Here is a 19330-nt window from a genome sequence, read left to right as displayed (position 1 = left end):
TAGACTACATTTCCAGATGGCGGATAGCAAGTATCTGACTGATACTAATAGCCATTCTCACCTATGTACAAACTGCTTGTTGTCATTTTCAAGCCCCAATTGTTTTCCTAGAGATAAGGTGATTTTAACTCCCAGGAGACTACTCCTGTAAATCATCAGTTATAAGTGAACAGTGCATGACAAAAAAAGATAATAAAAGTAACAACTGTGTTGAAAGATTGGTACAGAAAAAGCTACAAGCATTCCAGGCTCCTGGGAAAATAAACACACCAGATGTAATATTTGCGTAAAAATGTTTATTTAGAAAAAATGCAAAAACATTTGCAATTCTGGATGCACATTTACCAACAAAGCAGATAAACACAATGTGTTTGGGTTTTGAGCCGATTATCACAGATCCATATATAACACTCATGCCCCTTTATAATGAAAAAAAAATTAAAAACAGAACACCTACATGAATGGTATTACACGAAAGAGAAGGACAGAAGGAGCAAATTACTACGATATTATATAATTGTTCAACGCAAAAACAAGATCTAAGCTTTAATGTGACTGTCCAACCTGGTTAATCTGAATATAGATGAAAAAATCATTCTACTGAAAATTAAATAACTGTTGGACTGTGGGTTTTATCATACAGAGCTTCAACTCCCATAACCTCCACTAGAGGGAGCTCAGGAGCCAAGTGCATACTCCTATGAATTGAATGCATATAATATTACAGTTTGCAGTAAGCTCCTGTGCTCCATCCAATGGTGGCTGCAGGTAGCCGGCATGCTACATTTTAAAGAGGTTACCTAGCTACAAAACATCTATATTTAAATATACCTGAATTGACAAAGATGTAGTGATCTACAGATATCAGTGCAGGATCCAAGAGCACCTCATCCGACTTTGGTTCAGCACGTGAGAGTGTTTCCTGCGTCAGCACATGACCAGCACGGTATGTGAAGGAGGCTTAATTACTAGCTCATTTCAATAGCTAGGCCAGCCTCCTCCTCTGTCCTTGCCTTAGCTGTAATAGAAAAGGGGAGTGATTTAGCAACCAGCCTCCTTTATAGACATCAGTGGTCACATGCCAACACAAGGAAATTGCTCCCCAAGGATATTAGTAAGTTGTATACATGTTTGATAGCTTTTTTGTGTAGGGCACACATTAAATCTATGAATATCTAGGATGATTATAGTGTCAGAAAAACAACGCTCTTACAGCTAGAAAGACTGATTATGATGGAACTTAAAAATTCAATAAGAAAAAGGTAAAGAATCACCTTAAATGGGCGATGTACGAATTTGGACCTAGGTGGAAAATATGTGCATTAGCTTTATTACATAGTTATACGGTTGAAAAAAGACAAATCATCAAGTTGCTCTTCTGAATGTTCTTTGGTATCATTGTTGCTACAATTAGTACATTACCTTATAAAATATAATGTTGTAGGTCGAATGAAATATATAATAAGAATATTACACTAATAAGAACCTTCACCTTATTTCATAAGACTATAGCAAGATCGTAACATAAAAGTTAAAAAATCAAAGCTCTTTATATACCGTCCCTCAGTTATTCCTATTAGAAATGATTAACTAAACAGACAACCGGGTGTTACCATTTGGAGGTGTGCCTGACACTGTCCAATCACAGTGCCAGACTGCAGGGACAAGCCCCCTTAAAACAAGGAGAACAGTAACACCCACTTGTCAATTTCTTTCTAAGTTTGGAGAAATAACAGAGGAATGACACAAAGGAAAGTTAGGAGAATAGAGAATTTAAAGCTATTTAATGGAAAATACAAGTATTTACTAAAAACGGGCAAGTTTGGAGAGCTGAAAGGTTCCCTCTCTAAACTCATACTTAAGATAGAACTTTTAGTAACAAAAATTTCAGGAAATAACATGTTATTTTTTTTTATTAATCTTTTTATCCTGCAATTCCCAAGCTAAAATCAAGACCAGTTTTACAAAAAAAAAAAAAAAAAAAAAAAAGGACTTTGGAAAAAGTATAAAAATACATTTATAAAAAGGTACATAATAAGCGCCAATAAGTGCTGGATACTCTGTGCAGAATGCCATTAACTCTGTCTGCCAGAGGCTAATGAAATATATGACCCTATAGCCAAAAAGTTGAAACAAAAACAAGATTAATAGTTGAAACAAAGAAATTAAAGAAAGCATTGTAAGAATAGTTCCTTATTTATCTTAACACACAATGTATTATATACATAAGACAAGACACGGTCACTGGACGGGACGCTTGGCTCCAATGATATAAACAGCCACCCATGAGCTGGGTGCAGCTGCAGCCTGGGAAAAGTTTTACCTTTGAGATGTAATGAATGACAACGTGAGAACCAATATATGCAGGACAACCAGAGGCACAAACACAACTGACAGGGCTTTTAGTCATAAGAAGATGCTTCTGGTTTTGTACACCAGTCTTAATGAAGAGACCAGTGGAGTAGGATGCACACATCTCTTAATGAATGAGGCGCATCATACAATTGGTGTGAATCTCCACCATAAGAGTTACTCCAGGGACTGGAGTACATTTCTGAAGTAATACACAGCCACTAAGGTGCCATAAATCTTGATGAATTTGCCAGGGGGGCTTTGCCATGATTCATCCAGGCTCTGCCTACTTTGGCGCAGTTGGCCAGAACTGAGATAAAAACACCAAAAGTGTCTACATTTTTGCACAAATTTGAGATACGTAATTTCAAGGTGCTTTGTCAGAAAAGTAGTGAAAACACCTTGATGAATCGGACCCACAGCATTTATTATGTTGCTAATCTGATACATCAAAAACATCTAAGGTATATGTACGCTCAGTAGATGCATTGCCAAAATGTCTGCGACTACAAATCTCATCTGTAGATGGATTGGGATTGTTTCTACAGTATGTGGAAATTCCAATATTATTTTGGAAACAAATCTACGTTTTCTATTTGATCTGCCCCTGTATGCCAATAACTTGTGCTGCTGCGGTGGAGCTGGAGAACAACCCAACCAGCTGGTACTAAGGTGAAAACTTTTTTAACCAACCAGAAAATATCTGTATTGTTAATAAGGGTTTGTGCAGCAGCTCGCTCCAGTGCCTGATCTGACTTCAACTCCTTTAAATTGTCTTTAATAACATTCTTGCAATCTCTAAATAAGAGCTCAGTTGCCCCACATATCTAAGTAGATGCCTTTTATAATTATTTTACTTGTATTTTTGGTCATTTAAATAGCACCATTAATTTCCACAGTGCTTTATAGACAGTAACATCGCTGTCCCATAGGGAATTTAGATTGTGAGCCCCTATCAGTATGTCTTTGGAGTGTGGGAGGAACCGGAGAACCCGGAGGAAACCCACGCAACCAAGGTGAGAACCTACAAACTCCTTGCACATGATGTCCTTGGTGGGATTTGAACCCAGAACCCCAGCGCTGCAAGGCTGCAGTGCTAACCACTGAGCCACCCTGATTGTTACCCTACTGTTCCATTCCATATGCTAATTTGCGTGATGGGAGTCTCCTCTGTCTCCACAATCGGCGTCTCTCCAGCCTTGACGTGGCCGTCGTCTCCTAAATAATCCACAGGGTCTGCTCAACTCCCATGCCAGCACAGTAGGGAACAGGAGCAGCACAGGTACAACAGACTGTGTGGATGATGTCAGCCATGGCAATAAAGCCTGGAGAGACAGCGATTGTGGGGACAGAAAATGCCCATTGAACCAATTGGTACAGGAGAGAAACAATTAAAAAAGGCATTTTCTTAGGTATGCCAGGGAGCTGTGATCTCATCATGGGGTTGCCCGAGTGCCTTTAAAACACAGCACAAGGATGGCTGATATATTTTATAAAGGGAAAACCTGGTGGGAGGTTCCCTTTAACACTGTGTATGCAAGATAGGCAATATTGTGGGAGTAAAGGATCGGGTAGTTTGGTTTCAAAACAGGATGTTTTTGGAGAGAAAAGTCGCCTTCGAGTCTGACGGCTGCCTACTGTCCACTCTTTCTGCCGAGAAGACAAGCAAGCTCGCCTCAGCATGCATGTATATGAGGGAATTGCAGTTGGCCAAACGAGTGTTCATCTGACAGATATCTAATGTATATTGCCAGCCATAAACCTTACTGATGTATTTTTTCACATTTCATTCGAATATGACTCAGCCACGGCACAATCCCGCCAGAAACCCAAGTAACATATACAGAAAACATGTTGTGGACATAGCAGCCATAATCCCATATCTGATGAAGGTTAATAGATTTCTACACAATGCTGTAAAATGCTAGCAAACAAAACTAGGTTAAGAAGCGTCATTACACTAAAATATATTAAACATTTACACAGTTGAGGAGATCGGAATCATCTTACTATGGATCTAAACCAAAATTGGAAAGCCCTCCACTGATATGATGTTGGAAGTATGTACAAAGCTGAAGATATATCCATCGGAATCAAACTTACCTGACTAGACTAAGAAATCTACATTAAAAACTGTATAAAAGTGCTGCAGGGTTCCCATTTGTAAACTTTCTAGGGAGTAAAGAATAGACGGATGTTTCACTTTGTATAAAGTTCAACATTAAAAAGAAAATGACAAACATTTGTGCATAGCTCAATCATTTTAGGCCTCGTCTCCAGCAACTAATACATTACTATCCATGGATGCAAACTACAGTTATATTGCACAGCGTGCCAAACACACTCATTGTATGTTCCCACAAGGTCTTGTCGTATGGCATGGTTTATAGTACATGTGCTAAGTTCTGCAATGAGCCAGAGGTTGTAGTAATTTACAGAGAGAAGCAATCTGATAATAGGGAACATATTAAACCGGGCTATTCTCATGTCCTACTCTGATCTGTTCAAGTGAACTTTTTAATTCTTTCACATGAAAAAGGAATGTTACACGGATGACAAAAACGGACACAAAAAAGGAAAAAAGGACCATTGCCAGGATGCTCCTAGAGGAGCTAGAGTGATGAAAGATTGCTTCAGTGGAACTACCAGGTAATTGAGTGTTACTGCGATGTAAAACCAGCTTAAAATGTAATGTCATAGGTAGCAGCCAAAATCAGGTTGTAACTTCTACATGTACCCTAAAAGTATCTTGAGACACCTGAGCCACTTATATTTAGATATGCTGGCCAGGCACATATTACACATACAAGAATTAGATTAATAAAATCTAGGCTTGCATTAAGCCACCACTAGAGGGAGCTTGGGGGCGCTCTGAAGTTTTACTACTGAGTTTAAAGAGAATCTGTCCTCCCCCCTGGGATGCTTTGAAGCTATTACTGTGGGCATACAGGTGTTAAAATAGTCCTACCTGTATGCCTCCGAGCTGCTGTCTTGTTGCTGAGAAATAGCCTTTTAATCTTTCATGTTAATTAGCTCTTCCAGGCTCCGAGGTGTGGGGTACCTGGAAGAAAACTCTGCCTCCGGTAGAGTTAAAAAAAGATAAAGGCTATTTCTCAGCAACAAGACAGCAGCTAGGAGGCATACAGGTAGGACTATGTTAATAATTCTATCACCTGTATGCCCATAGTAATATCTTCGAAGTGTCCAAGGGGGTGACAGATTCCCTTTAACCCCCCTGGTCTGGTTGCCATGGAATACAAACGTGGACATGAGTAGAAGGTAGTGTGAATATTTTTGCTCAACTTTAATTCCAACATATAGTGCAAGTCCCCTATAGAGGCTAAAAACAAGGTGGGAAAAATAAAGCAAAAGTTCAAATCAACCTCCTTTTTCCCAGATCTGAAAATAAAAAAAATAAATATATTTGGCATTGTCAGTAAAAGTCTGATTTATTAAAATATAAAGTTATATTTGTATAACAATATATTATATATATTTATATATGGTAGACACTGTAAAAGGAAAAAAATAGAAATGCCAAAAGGCAGTTTTTGAGCCACCTCGCTTCTCCAAAAAAGATATATCTGATAGCATGTTGCTTCTGGTGATATCATATCTATGCCGACCTTGCAGTCCATTGGAGATACCAGAAGGAGAGAGAAGGGGTTATATAACCCAGATCAGATTGTAAAGAAAAAGGAAAGCAAGGTTTCAGAGAGGGGGTGGATGGAAAGAAGGATAATACACAAATGGCAGTGCTCATGAAGTTGGAAGGGTGTTGCACAGGCTGGGTATCTGTGAAAAAAGATGGGAGAGAACACAAGGTAGACATTGTAGGGAGGGGAAATCATCTTCCTCAGGATCAACGTCTGTTAGCACAAAGAAGAGACCCCATAAGGGTTACTTTAGGGAAAATTAAGTTGTATTGATGAGCTAGTAACGGCAACAACAACCTGGACGAAGTGCTCACATCCAGTATGTACTACTGGAAAAAAAATGCAGACTAAATGAAGGGACAGTACAGAGATCTTTCTCTGAGCCAGGGAACTAGTCCGATTGTTGTATGTGGAGTCGGCAAGGAATTTCCCCCCTAATATGGGGCAATTAGCATCTGCCTCATGGTGTTTTTGCTTCCCTCTGGATCAACTTGTTAGGTTATCGGTTGAATCCGATGGCCTTGTGTCTAACTTCAAATTTAATAGTTATATATTTTTTTTCATAGCTTCATAGTTTTAACATGTGTAAGGTTTTCGCCAAGCCAAAAGAGAATATGCCATTTCCATAGCCTTTAATTGAAACTGAGCCATCATTCAAGAAATATTTATCATTAGTAAAGATTTTTGCATCGGTTTAGATTAAAACAGATGGTGATCAAGGGTGCATATTGATTTCTAGTTTATAGAGAATGCGGGTTATCCGTGCCCCGTCAGATCAGACTACAACCTTACTGCTCTGAGTACAATTCATTCTGGTTAGAAGACTACAAGCCCCAAACACTAAAAAAACCCACAATTATGATTAGTAAACAATACAATTTCTCCCTCTGAAAGAGCTTAAAGCCATAGAGCAAAGACACAGATAACACTAATTGGCAGGAGATCCCAGTTAAACCACAGACACAGCGATCTTCAATTTAAAGAGGTTCTGCAGAGGAAAATGATTGAATATGAGCCCTAGTATGACCCACAAGATACAGATATACAGCAGAAATTTCAGAACAAAGCCAAACTCTGGATGGTTCATCTGAAATTACATATACACCACATAGCTTTATGGAAGCATTGACTCCTGACCATTATATCCTTTAAGCTGCACTGCCTCAAAGCATAAAAACTTTCCCCACTGAGTTAGTCTGCTTCCACACAGACTTCCCATGCTCCCCCTTAATTTCCAGGCCCAGCCCCCCTGAAATGCTCTACCTGATTATAAAGAGAACTGTGCAGCCATACATTAGCTGCACAGTACTCACCAGCAGTTCTGCTTCCTGCTACAGACTGTGAAGTCAATGAAAGTAAGTGGAGAGGGTACGTAGTAGGAGTATTAAAGGGATCCGGTCAGGTCCCCAGCAGCTCCTAAACGGCCCCCATAACTTTACATATGCCGGTCCTTTATGTGCCACAGGTGACATCATCATGACGGTTCTGCATCTCTCGTTCTGCCTTTCTGATCATGTGCAATGAAACAGGGTGTACAAGGAAGACAGAACGCTGCATTCTTGCATGGGCGTTGAGCAGTGTACCAATGAAGCCGCCGGTTTATCCCCCTCCCCCCAGCAACAAGGAAGTGAAGAGACTGGAAAGCGGTGTGCTGCTCTAGACTTAAGTTCAGAATAACCTGTTAAGAAGACGTCTGCATGAGATAGACCTGAAATCATTGGGAACTTTGTGTAAAAAAGTGGCATAAGGAACAGTTTGTATGGAGAAGGGAAAGCAGTCAGGGGAGTGGACTTTGAGAGCACTGAGAAAGGGACATGGGGAGCAGTCTGTAACTGAGAAAGGCATGGGGAGCAGTCTGTAACTGAGAAAGGCATGGGGAGCAGTCTGTAACTGAGAAAGGCATGGGGAGCAGTCTGCATTAGAACTCCTCTCCAGATGACTATTACATTTTTTTTTTTTTTACTGTAGAGCCTTTTTTAAAGGAAATAAAAACAAACAAACAATTATTAGTGGATAGTCAATGGTTCTCCGTTACAAATAACTCCTTTTATTGCACTTAAAGGGCAGTCACACAAAGTCTGCAGCCTTAACAAATAAACCTCATAAAAAGAGGTTTGAGTTTGCTTTCCTTTAAAACGCTGTCCTGCTTCAAAGATTATTGCTCAAAAGGCTCAAGGAGGCAAAAAAAAACCACAACCTTTTCCTAAGGTTCCTGGGACCCATCGTTGTCTCACGTCAATGCTTAGGTCTTTATTGATTGACTACAATGGTGACGTCACATCGATAGCACAGTCAATCATTGAGCTAAGAGGCTTGAGCTATCCACATCGACAAGGCTGCTGAGTTCAGTGATTGGCTGCAGTGTTGATGACGTGAAGTCACTGCTCTAGGCAATCAACAAAGGCTGGAGCACTAGTGAGAGGCAGTGCTGGGAAGGGGAGTAAAAGCTTGATTTGTTCTTTTTTTTCCCCTCCCTGAGCCTTTGGAGAAATAATCTTTGAAATGGGAAAACACCTTTGAAGCAAAGTTGAAGGGATGTTCTCAAGTTTGGAGATTGGTTTAATTAGTTAGACAGCATGAGAATAAGCTAGTTTGCAATTGACTTGTTTTTCTACCAGCTGTCAATCTCCTGCAATGAAAGACTTTGTCTTTTATAGTGTGCAGCTTGTTTCCATAGAGCCCAGCCTCAGGAGCCAGGACAAGTGTGCCAGTAGCTACATTCTATGAGAGTAGCTACATACAAGTCAGCTCTCTCCAGCTAATTGATTTCCTTACAACAGTTATCTACCCACCTCACTTCCCCTCCCTCTCTTGCAACATCACCAAAACCACAGCTTTCAGAGCAGGTCTAATCACTCTCCCCCCCTCTGGCTGTCAGGAGTTGTGTCTTTGTTCAAATGCCCTGTTATCTCAATGTGTAAACATAGTGATAGCAGTGTAGACTTAAAAGGAAATCTATCAGAAAGTTTTTGCTATGTGTTCTAAGGCTGTGTGCCCACAATGCGTTTTTTAAGCGTTTCCGCAACAGCAATTCCGCTGCAGAAACGCTTAAAAAATGCTTGGTAGAAGGCCTGCCATGTTCCCCAATGATAATCCTCATGTGCTGTGCACATGCTGCGGAAATTTCCGCTGCGGATTATCATTGCGGAAAAAAAAGCAGCACTACCAATTATTTTGCGGAAGCGCAGCGTTTTCGCCGCCATTGACTTGCATTGGAACGCTTGGATTCCACATCACTGCATCTGTACATGCGGAATACATGCGTTCAATGTGCGGATGGTACCCGGGTCTAGAGGAGAGGAGACTCTCTTCCGGACCCGTGTACCATAGAACCTGTTAAAAAAAAAAAAAAAGAATAAAATAGAAAATAAATATTTTACTTACCTTCTGATGGCCGGCGGTGTGCTTATCTTCGCTTGCCGGCAGATCGCTGTGCTGACATCATTTAGTCATGTGACGGCAGGTCCTTCAGTGTACCTACCGCGAGCTGCCGGCAAGCCGAGACACATCGAATCAAGACTCCGGGGGCCATCAGAAGGTAAGTATAGATTTATTTTTTACCATTCTTTTGGTCACACTATATAAATCCATGCCGTTTGCTTCACATCCGCTTGTCCCTGGCAGGAAAAGTGCATGTACAATCTGCATGTGTTTTTTCTGCCAGGGAGATGCAGAAACGCTCGGGAAAAAATCTGGAGCATTTCTGCATCATGGGCACATAGCCTAAGAGCAGCATGGTGTAGGAGCTGAGACCCTCATTCCACAGATGTGCTTTTCTGTTTTAATATATTCAGTGGAAAATCAGCAGGAGATTCACTATCTGACTAGCTGCCTCGTGCTTGCTGGTCCAGCCATGCCCACACCACTGCGTAGAAGCTCTCTGTCAATATATATATGTATACAGAGAGCTGACACTCACTGGGCAGGGCTCAACATTTCAAGCCCTGCTAAATTGGCAGCAGAGAAAACTCTGATTCTGTCACAATGGCTGCACCCAGTAGACTAATTGATACATCTTTGGAACCAGGGTCTCACCTCCTACATCATGCTGATGTCAGATTACATCGCAAAAACCAGCTGACAGGTTCCTTTTAAAACAAACCATTGGTAGCTGAATTTGTTACAGCAGAAATTGTGCTGTGCTTTATAGTTCTAATATACTATAGTTTTACTCTTCACCATATCTGTCACTCAAGGAGGAGAGCCAGTCCTGCTAGAAACCAGGAAGTAAGGAAACTGCACTGCTCAAGAGACAACTAGAGAATACCCCTTTAAAAGGAAAGTATCTTGATCTTTATCCTGTGATGCAGAGATGGCAATTTGTTAAATTGAGGCACTGCCAATAGCAGGCTTGCTCTGGAAACAGAAGTACAGATGGGTCAGACCCACTTCCTGCCATGCTAATACCAGTCGATAATACTATAATAAGGCTATGTGCCCACGTTGCATTTATGAAGCAGAAAATTTCTGCTTCATTTCTGCAAGTCCTCTCCCGGAAAAACGCATGCGGAATTCCGCACGCGTTTATCGCGCATTTTTCGCGCGTTTATCACGCGTTTTCCACATGCGGAATTGCCTTGCGTTTTTTATGCATTGGACAAAGGCAATTCTGCTTGCGGAAACGCAAAATTAAATGACATGCTGCGGATTTTTGAACGCAGCATAAACGCTGCGGAAAAATCCGCAGCATGTGCATAGAACTTGCGGAATCCCATTGGGGACCATGGGGTGCGGGTTACCAAGCGTTTTACAAGCATTTCCGCTGCGGAAATTCCGCATCAAAAACGCTTGAAAAACGCTACGTGGGCACACAGCCTAAGACATTCTGAAAAATGTTTCCCTTTAAAAAATATACTGTGACAATTTGCCTGTTAGTGGCTACAAAACATTTGCTAATCTTTAAGATCTACTTCACCATCTGTGCTTAAGCAATGTACAAGTTAATGTAATAAAATATACAATTTCTCTTAGACAAATATTGCATAGGTAGAGCAGTAAAAAAAAGCCCCAATTCTGGAGCAGGCGTTAAAGACGCTTGTAGCAGGCACACTTGTAGATCCTATAGTATGGTGTCACTCCCTTTGGTGCTAGTCATCGCATACACCAGCAGCACACTTATTATTAACATGTTAGATGCCAAACAAGGTGTTTTTCTTTCCGTTTTAATCCCTGGGAGCCTTCAGTATTCTACGTTAGTGCAGTTTGAAGAGCGCACGTTAGCTTGTGTGCGATCAGTTATAGCAAATGATCCTGGTTGCTTTGCATTGTTCGTGTTTTTCAGACGTCTGCTCCTTCCCTTTGGATTCGGCCCAATTTAAGTGCTTTGTGTTTCCTACCAGCAATTTAGAAGTACTTTCTGAAAGGAAACTAAAAATGGTGTCTTCCTTTCCACTTGATTTCTTTTTTTTCTTCTAATTTGGTAGGCAGGCCATATTATAAAATATTCCCATAAAAATATAGCTTTGCCTGGGGTTCTATAAAATAGGTCGTTCACTGCAAAAGAGTTTGGTAAAATGACTGGAACACAATTACGGCATATGCCTGAAAAGTCATTCCTGCATACAATACAAAAATATTCCTGGCTCTCCTCATTTAAATAAAACTCTGCTGAAAAAATAGATATGGTATATTAGGAGTCCTGGATTTTTGTTGCAGTTTTTGCTCACCAGTGATTCAAGTGCAAAGGACAATGGCCACTTTTCATCATTTCCTTAGAGGACATTCAATTCGCCAAAGTCATGGTGGTTTAGTCACAAGGTATTTGTAAGGGTAATTCAACAAGGAAAGGAAATCTGTATGTAGCCCCAGGGAACCTGACAATCTTCTCCTTGTGTCCTGGTTTTCAGTGTGGCTGCTATGACTTCTGCAAATCGGGAGAGAATGGTCCAGGAGTAGATGGGCTGTCAAAGCCAGATAACGCAAGCGGCATGTGACTGTTGTAGACTGACGGAAACTAAAGTAAAGTAAAACAACAATGCATTAAAATGTAGTCAAAAATCAGTGTAAAGATCTACAATCTAGTAGATAAGATGTCAGGAAAACAGCAATAAGACAACAGTCACTTCAACTCAATAGTGGTAAACCGGTATCCTGATATCTCTATATTTACACAGGGGATTTAGGCCTCTGAATCAGAAAAATGGAGTCGGAACAGCTATAAAGACATACTAAGTCCTTAGACCTTAAAGGGGTTGACCACTACTCGGACAACCGCTTCTCAATCCCTGTTTCCTCCTTGTAAAATAACACTTATACTCACCTCCAGTGCCGACACCGTATCAGCGGTGTTGGCACTGGCTCTCCCGAGGATTGCGTGACATTGTTATGTGAGGAAGTGAAGGAACAGATTCATTTTTAGTTTCTGACATTCCAGAAGCCATAACTCCTGCAGCGAGCCTGACCCACACCCGGCAGGTGATAGCTGTGTATTAAGCCCCAGTCACACTAAGCGAGATCGCTAGCGAGATCGCTGCTGAGTCACAAGTTTTGTGACGCAACAGCGACCTCAGCAGAGATCTCGCTACGTTTGACACTTAGCAGCGACCAGGCCCCTTCTGTGAGATCGCTGGTCGTGCCGGAATGGTCTGGACATTTCTTTGATCGTTGAGGCCCCGCTGGGTAGCATGCATCAGTGTGTTTGACACCTTACCAACGACCTTGTTGGCGACTCCGACACAGAAACACATAGGCGTGCATCGTTATACAGATCGTTACGGGTCGCCGTATCGTTGCTGCGTCGTTGGGAAGATCTGACTGTTTGACATCTCACCAGCGACCACATAGCGACGCAGCAACGATCCCTGACAGGTCGTATCGTTGTCGGGATCGCTGTAGCATCGCTTAGTGTGACGGGGCCTTTACAGCCAGGACTTGATGCTAACAACTGCGGATGGAGCAGTGCTCCACCTGTGATTGTTAACTTGTTTAATGCAGCTGTCAATCTCTGAATGCGGCATTTAACACACGCAGACATATGAATGAGTCATTTTCTCTGCCCATCAGCTCGCCCGTGATGTGATCGCGGGTCACCTATGGATTGTCATGTTAGCTGTCATCACGGAGCTCATTTCAAACCCTGCTTGTGGCCGGGCTTCAAAGGAGACTGATTTCTGCAATATGCAGGGATGCTGTCGCATTGCTGTATATCGCACAAGCGATATACAGGGGCTAACAATAAAAGTAAAAAAAATGTTTTAAAAAATTTGAAAAAAAAACCCCACAAAACTTAAAGTTCAAACCACCCCCTTTTCCCCACATTGAAAATAATCCGCAGCGGAAATTTCCGCAGCATGTGCACAGCACATGTGGATTATCATTGGGGACCATGGGGCACGTATTACCAAGCGTTTTCGCTGCGGAAATTGCGCGGCAGAAACGCTTGAAAAACACATAGTGGGCACGCAGCCTTATAAATGTTGATAAAAGAGCACTGGTCGACTAGCTATTGACAGACAAGTAATGCAAGAAGTAAAATGAAATACATCTGTGTCTTGCATAAAAGTCTCCAATAAACACGGTGACAAAACAATTGTGTAAGTAACTTACCTGGAAAAGGGAGCTACCATGTAGCCTGGCTGGACTGAGAGGAGCCACAGGACTCAGGGTACTCCAGAAGTGAATGCTAGAGAGCATGGCATTTGGAGTTAGCAATATAGGTGTCTGCAAAAGAAAAAAACTCAGGAAGTCATTATTTTATTGTAAAAGACAGAATATCACAGAATGAGCAATGTGATATGATTCACTTGTACAAACACCAGACCGGCCTCTTGCTGCCCTTTATAACTATCTTATTACATATACATATATATACATATATATATATATATATATATATATATATATATATATATATATATATATATATATATATATATATATATATATATATATATATATATATATATATATATATACACACACACACACACACACACACAGTGCTGGCCAAAAGTATTGGCACCCTGCAATTCTGTCAGATAATACTCAGTTTCTTCCTGAAAATGATTGCAATCACAAATTCTTTGGCATTATTCTCTTCATTTAATTTGTCTTCAATGAAAAAAAAAACACAAAGAATTGTCCTAAAGCCAAATTGGATATAATTCCACACCAAACCTAAAAAAGGAAGTGGACAAAAGTATTGGCACCCTTTGAAAAATCATGTGATGCTGCTCTAATTCGTGTAATTAACAGCACCTGTAACTTACCTGTGGCACCTAACAGGTGTTGGCAATAACTAAATCACACTTGCAGCCAGTTAACATGGATTAAAGTTGACTCAACCTCGGTCCTGTGTCCTTGTGTGTACCACATTAAGCATGGAGAAAAGAAAGAAGACCAAAGAACTGTCTGAGGACTTGAGAAACCAAATTGTGAGGAAGCATGTGCAATCTCAAGGCTACAAGTCCATCTCCAAAGACCTGAATGTTCCTGTGTCGTCCGTGCGCAGTGTCATCAAGAAGTTTAAAGCCCATGGCACTGTGACTAACCTCCCTAGATGTGGACGGAAAAGAAAAATTGACGAGAGATTTCAACGCAAGATTGTGCGGATGGTGGATAAAGAACCTCGACTAACTTCCAAACAAGTTCAAGCTGCCCTGCAGTCCGAGGGTACAACAGTGTCAACCCGTACTATCCGTCAGCGTCTGAATGAAAAGGGACTGTATGGTAGGATACCCAGGAAGACCCCACTTCTTACCCCGAGACATAAAAAAGCCAGGCTGGAGTTTGCCAAAACTTACCCGAGAATGCCTAAAATGTTTTGGAAGAATGTTGTCTGGCCAGATGAGACAAAAGTAGAGCTTTTTGGGAAAAAGCATCAACATAGAGTGTACAGGAAAAAAAAAGAGGCATTCAAAGAAAAGAACACGGTCCCTACAGTCAAACATGGCGGAGGTTCCCTGATGTTTTGGGGTTGCTTTGCTGCCTCTGGCACTGGACTGCTTGACCGTGTGCATGGCATTATGAAGTCTGAAGACTACCAACAAATTTTGCAGCATAATGTAGGGCCCAGTGTGAGAAAGCTGGGTCTCCCGCAGAGGTCATGGGTCTTCCAGCAGAACAATGACCCAAAACACACTTCCAAAAGCACTATAAAATGGTTTTAGAGAAAGCACTGGAGACTTCTAAGGTGGCCAGCAATGAGTCCAGACCTAAATCCCATAGAACACCTGTGGAAAGATCTCAAAATGGCAGTTTGGAGAAGGCACCCTTCAAATATCAGGGACCTGGAGCAGTTTGCCAAAGAAGAATGGTCTACAATTCCAGCAGAGCATTGTAAGAAACTCACTGATGGTTACCGGAAGCGGTTGTTCGCAGTTATTTTGGCTAAAGGTTGTGCAACCAAGTATTAGGCTGAGGGTGCCAATACTTTTGTCTGGCCCATTTTTGGAGTTGTGTGAAATGATCAATGATTTGATTTTTGCTTCATTCTCTTTTGTGATTTTTCCTTGCAAGCAAATTAAATGAAGATAATAATACCAAAGAATTTGTGATTGCAATCATTTTCAGGAAGAAACTGAGTATTATCTAACAGAATTGCAGGGGTGACAATACTTTTGGCCAGCACTGTATATTATATATATATATTATATATATATATATATATATATATATATATATATATATATATATATATATATATATATATATATATATACACACACACACACACACACACACACACACACATACACATACATATATTACTACCCACTGTGTGCAGAATTATTAGGCAAGTTGTATTTCAGAGGATTATTTTTATTATTGATCAACAACTATGTTCTCAATCAACCCAAAAGACTCATAAATATTCAAGCTTAATATTTTTGGAAGTTGGAGTGTTTTTTTTTTAGATTTGGCTATCTTAGGAGGATATCTGTTTGTGCAGGTAACTATTACTGTGCAGAATTATTAGGCAATTTAATAAAAACCAAATATAATCCCATCTCACTTGTTTATTTTCACCAGGTAAACCAATATCGGTGCACAAAATTTAGAAATAAACATTTCTGACATGCAAAAACAAAAACCCAAAAAATTAGTGATGAATATAGCCACCTTTCTTTATGATGACACTCAACAGCCTTCCATCCATAGATTCTGTCAGTTGCTTGATCTGTTTTCGATCAACATTGCGTGCAGCAGCCACCACAGCCTCCCAGACACTGTTCCGAGAGGTGTACTGTTTTCCCTCCCTGTAGATCTCACATTTTATGATGGACCACAGGTTCTCTATGGGGTTCAGATCAGGCGAACAAGGGGGCCATGTCATTATTTTTTCTTCTTTTAGACCTTTACTGGCCAGCCACGCTGTGGAGTAGTTGGATGCATGTGATGGAGCATTGTCCTGCATGAAAATCATGTTTTTCTTGAACGATACAGACTTCTTCCTGTACCACTGCTTGAAGAAGTTGTCTTCCAGAAACTGGCAGTAGGTCTGGGAGTTGAGCTTCACTCCATCCTCAACCCGAAAAGGTCCCACAAGTTCATCTTTGATGATACCAGCCCATACCAGTACCCCACCTCCACCTTGCTGGCGTCTGAGTCTGAGTGGAGCTCTCTGCCCTTTACTGATCCAGCCTCTGGCCCATCCATCTGGCCCATCAAGAGTCACCCTCATTTCATCAGTCCATAAAATCTTTGAAAAATCAGTCTTAAGATATTTCTTGGCCCATTCTTGACGTTTTATCTTATGTTTCTTGTTCAAAGGTGGTCGTTTTTCAGCCTTCCTTACCTTGGCCATGTCCCTGAGTATTGCACACCTTGTGCTTTTTGATACTCCAGTAACGTTGCAGCTCTGAAATATGGCAAAACTGGTGGCGAATGGCATCTTGGCAGCTTCACACTTGATTTTCCTCAATTCATGGGCAGTTATTTTGCGCCTTTTTTGGCCAACACGCTTCTTGCGACCCTGTTGGCTATTTGCCATGAAACGCTTGATTGTTCGGTAATCCCGCTTCAAAAGTTTGGAAATTTCAAGACTGCTGCATCCCTCTGCAAAACATCTCACAATTTTGGACTTTTCAGAGCCCGTCAAATCTCTCTTCTGACCCATTTTGCCAAAGGAAAGGAAGTTGCCGAATAATTAAGCACACCTTATATAGGGTGTTGATGTCATTAGTCAACACCCCTCCTCATTACACAGATGCACATCACCAGATTTACTTAATTGGTAGTTGGCTCTCAAGCCTATGCAGCTTGGAGTAGGACAACATGTAGAAAAAGTATCAAAGTGATCAAAATACGCATTTGCCTAATAATTCTGCATGCGGTGTATGAATTAACACATGTGGAACTATATACTTAACAAAAAAGTGTGAAACAACTGAAAATATGTCTTATATTCTAGGTTCTTCAAAGTAGCCACCTTTTGCTTTGATGACTGCTTTGCACACTCTTGGCATTCTCTTGATGAGCTTCAAGAGGTAGTAACCGGAAATGGTCTTCCAACAATCTTGAAGGAGTTCCCAGAGATGCTTAGCAGATGCTTAGCAGGCCGCCTGCTGCAGCCTACGCTGTGCCCGCTACTAAAGAAAATTAATATTCCCTGCTCCCCACGCCCATGGGCATAGAGAGCAATGAATATTCATTTTCCTTAATAGCCGGCACACTGTAGCAGCAGCACGGCTCCTGCTGCCACTCTGCAGTCTGTGTGCCCGCTATTAAAGCTCATGAATATTCGCTACAACCCACTCCCATGGGTTGTAGTGAATATTCATGGTCTTTAATAGCGGGCACACAGACGGCCGAGCTCAGCAGGAGCCGCGCTGCAGGTACAGTGTTCCGGCTATTGAACAGACTGAATGGTCACTGCTCCCCACGCACACAGTCCCGGCGCGGGGAGCAGTGACTATTTCGGCACAGCATCTCACACGGTTTGAAGGCGTATGGCAGGGACGCCATGCGCGCACTGCCATGCGCGGCTCACACAGTGAGAGTCTCAGCAGCAGAGCGGGACAGCGCTGGAGGAGAGAGGAGGGGAGTATGATTGTTGATTTTTTTTGTGGGCAGCGTGATGGGGGCTCAAGGGGTGCCATGCATACCAGGATGAGGGCTCAAGGAGTGCCATGCATACCAGGATGGGGGCTCAAGGGGAGCAATTCATACCAGGATGGGGGCTCAAGGGGAGCAATTCATACCAGGATGGGGGATCAAGGGGTGTCATGCATACCAGGAAGGGGGATCAAGGGGTGCCATGCATACCAGGATGGGGGATGAGGGCCACGTATACCAAGAAGGAGGGGCCATACATACCAGGATGGAGGATATTAACAGAATTGGGGGACATTACCCCAATACCAGTGTCAGCAGCAGACCCCCTCCCCCATCACAGGGCATCATGACCACATTTTTTGCTTAATTTTTTTTTCCCCTATTTTCCTCCTCTAAACCTAGGTGGGTCTTATGGTCGGGTGTGTCTTATAGTCCGAAAAATATGGTACATTTTTTTTTTTTAACTACAATTTTGCTTTAGCCCCAAGTTTCTAATTTTCACAAGAGTGACAAGTGAGAATGCAGGGTCCATTTTCTCCTGAATATGTTAATACCGCTACTTGTGGTTGAAAACTACTGTTTGGGTACATTTCAGTACTGAGAAGGGACTTTTGGAGCACAATCTTTTAAAGAATGTAGATTATGGTCACATTTAGAGACCCCCTGAAAAACAGAAACCCCCACAAGTGATCCTATTTTGGAAACTACACCTCTGAAGAACTTTATCTAGGGATGCAGTGAGCATTTTGAACCACAGGTGATTCACAGAATTTTACAACCTTGGGCTGTGAAACTGAAGTATGTTTGTTTTTATGTAAAGGTTTTAGACAAGATTTCTCATGTTTACAAGGGTAACAAGAGAAAATGGACCACACTATTTGTTAAGCAATCCCCCCCCCCCCCCAGTACATTGATATCCCATAAGTGGACAAAAACTACTTTTCGGCACAGTGCAAAGTGCAGTTTTTGCTGGAATGATTTGAAGCTGCCATATTACATTGGAAAAACCCCTGAGGTGCCAGAACAGCAGAACCCCCCACACTACACCCCTCAATGAATTAATTTAGTGTTGCAGTGAGCATGTTGACATCACAGGTGTTTCATATAATTTAATCCCACTCGACAGTGATGAAAAAAAATATACAATTTTTACCACTAAAATGTTGATTTACCACGGATTTTACATTTTCACCAGGTAAAATAGGCACAAATGGCCCAATAAATTGTTACATCATTTCTGCTGAAAGTGGCAAAACTCTATAAGTGGACACACGTGGGGCTCGGGAGGAACGGATCACTATTTCACTTGGAGCGCAGATCTTTCTAGA

At 41.5% G+C, this 19330-nt stretch overlaps 1 protein-coding gene across 4 annotated transcripts in view; it reads right to left on the bottom strand.

Annotated features, from left to right (window-relative positions):
- Positions 1 to 276: 276 nt before the first annotated feature.
- ELK4 (ETS transcription factor ELK4) overlaps positions 277 to 19330 on the bottom strand; it is a 59393-nt gene continuing 40339 nt past the window's right edge. For 3 of the 4 annotated variants that reach the window (XM_073666962.1, XM_073666961.1, XM_073666960.1), the window contains exons 4-5: positions 13554 to 13667; positions 277 to 11961 (exon numbers count right to left, since the gene is read on the bottom strand). In XM_073666962.1, coding sequence (XP_073523063.1) covers positions 11863 to 11961; positions 13554 to 13667 — 213 coding nt within the window. In that variant the 3' untranslated portion in view covers positions 277 to 11862. The remainder of the gene's footprint in view (positions 11962 to 13553; positions 13668 to 19330) is intronic. The other variant, XR_012292015.1, reaches the window with a different exon arrangement.

This window comes from Phyllobates terribilis, unplaced genomic scaffold (assembly GCF_046119375.1).
Source record: "Phyllobates terribilis strain yellow unplaced genomic scaffold, ASM4611937v1 Scaffold_2__4_contigs__length_985480577, whole genome shotgun sequence".
NCBI classification, from domain to species: Eukaryota; Metazoa; Chordata; class Amphibia; order Anura; family Dendrobatidae; genus Phyllobates; species Phyllobates terribilis.
The sequence above is the reverse complement of the archived record's forward strand: the minus strand, read 5'-3'. Positions and strand labels throughout refer to the sequence as shown.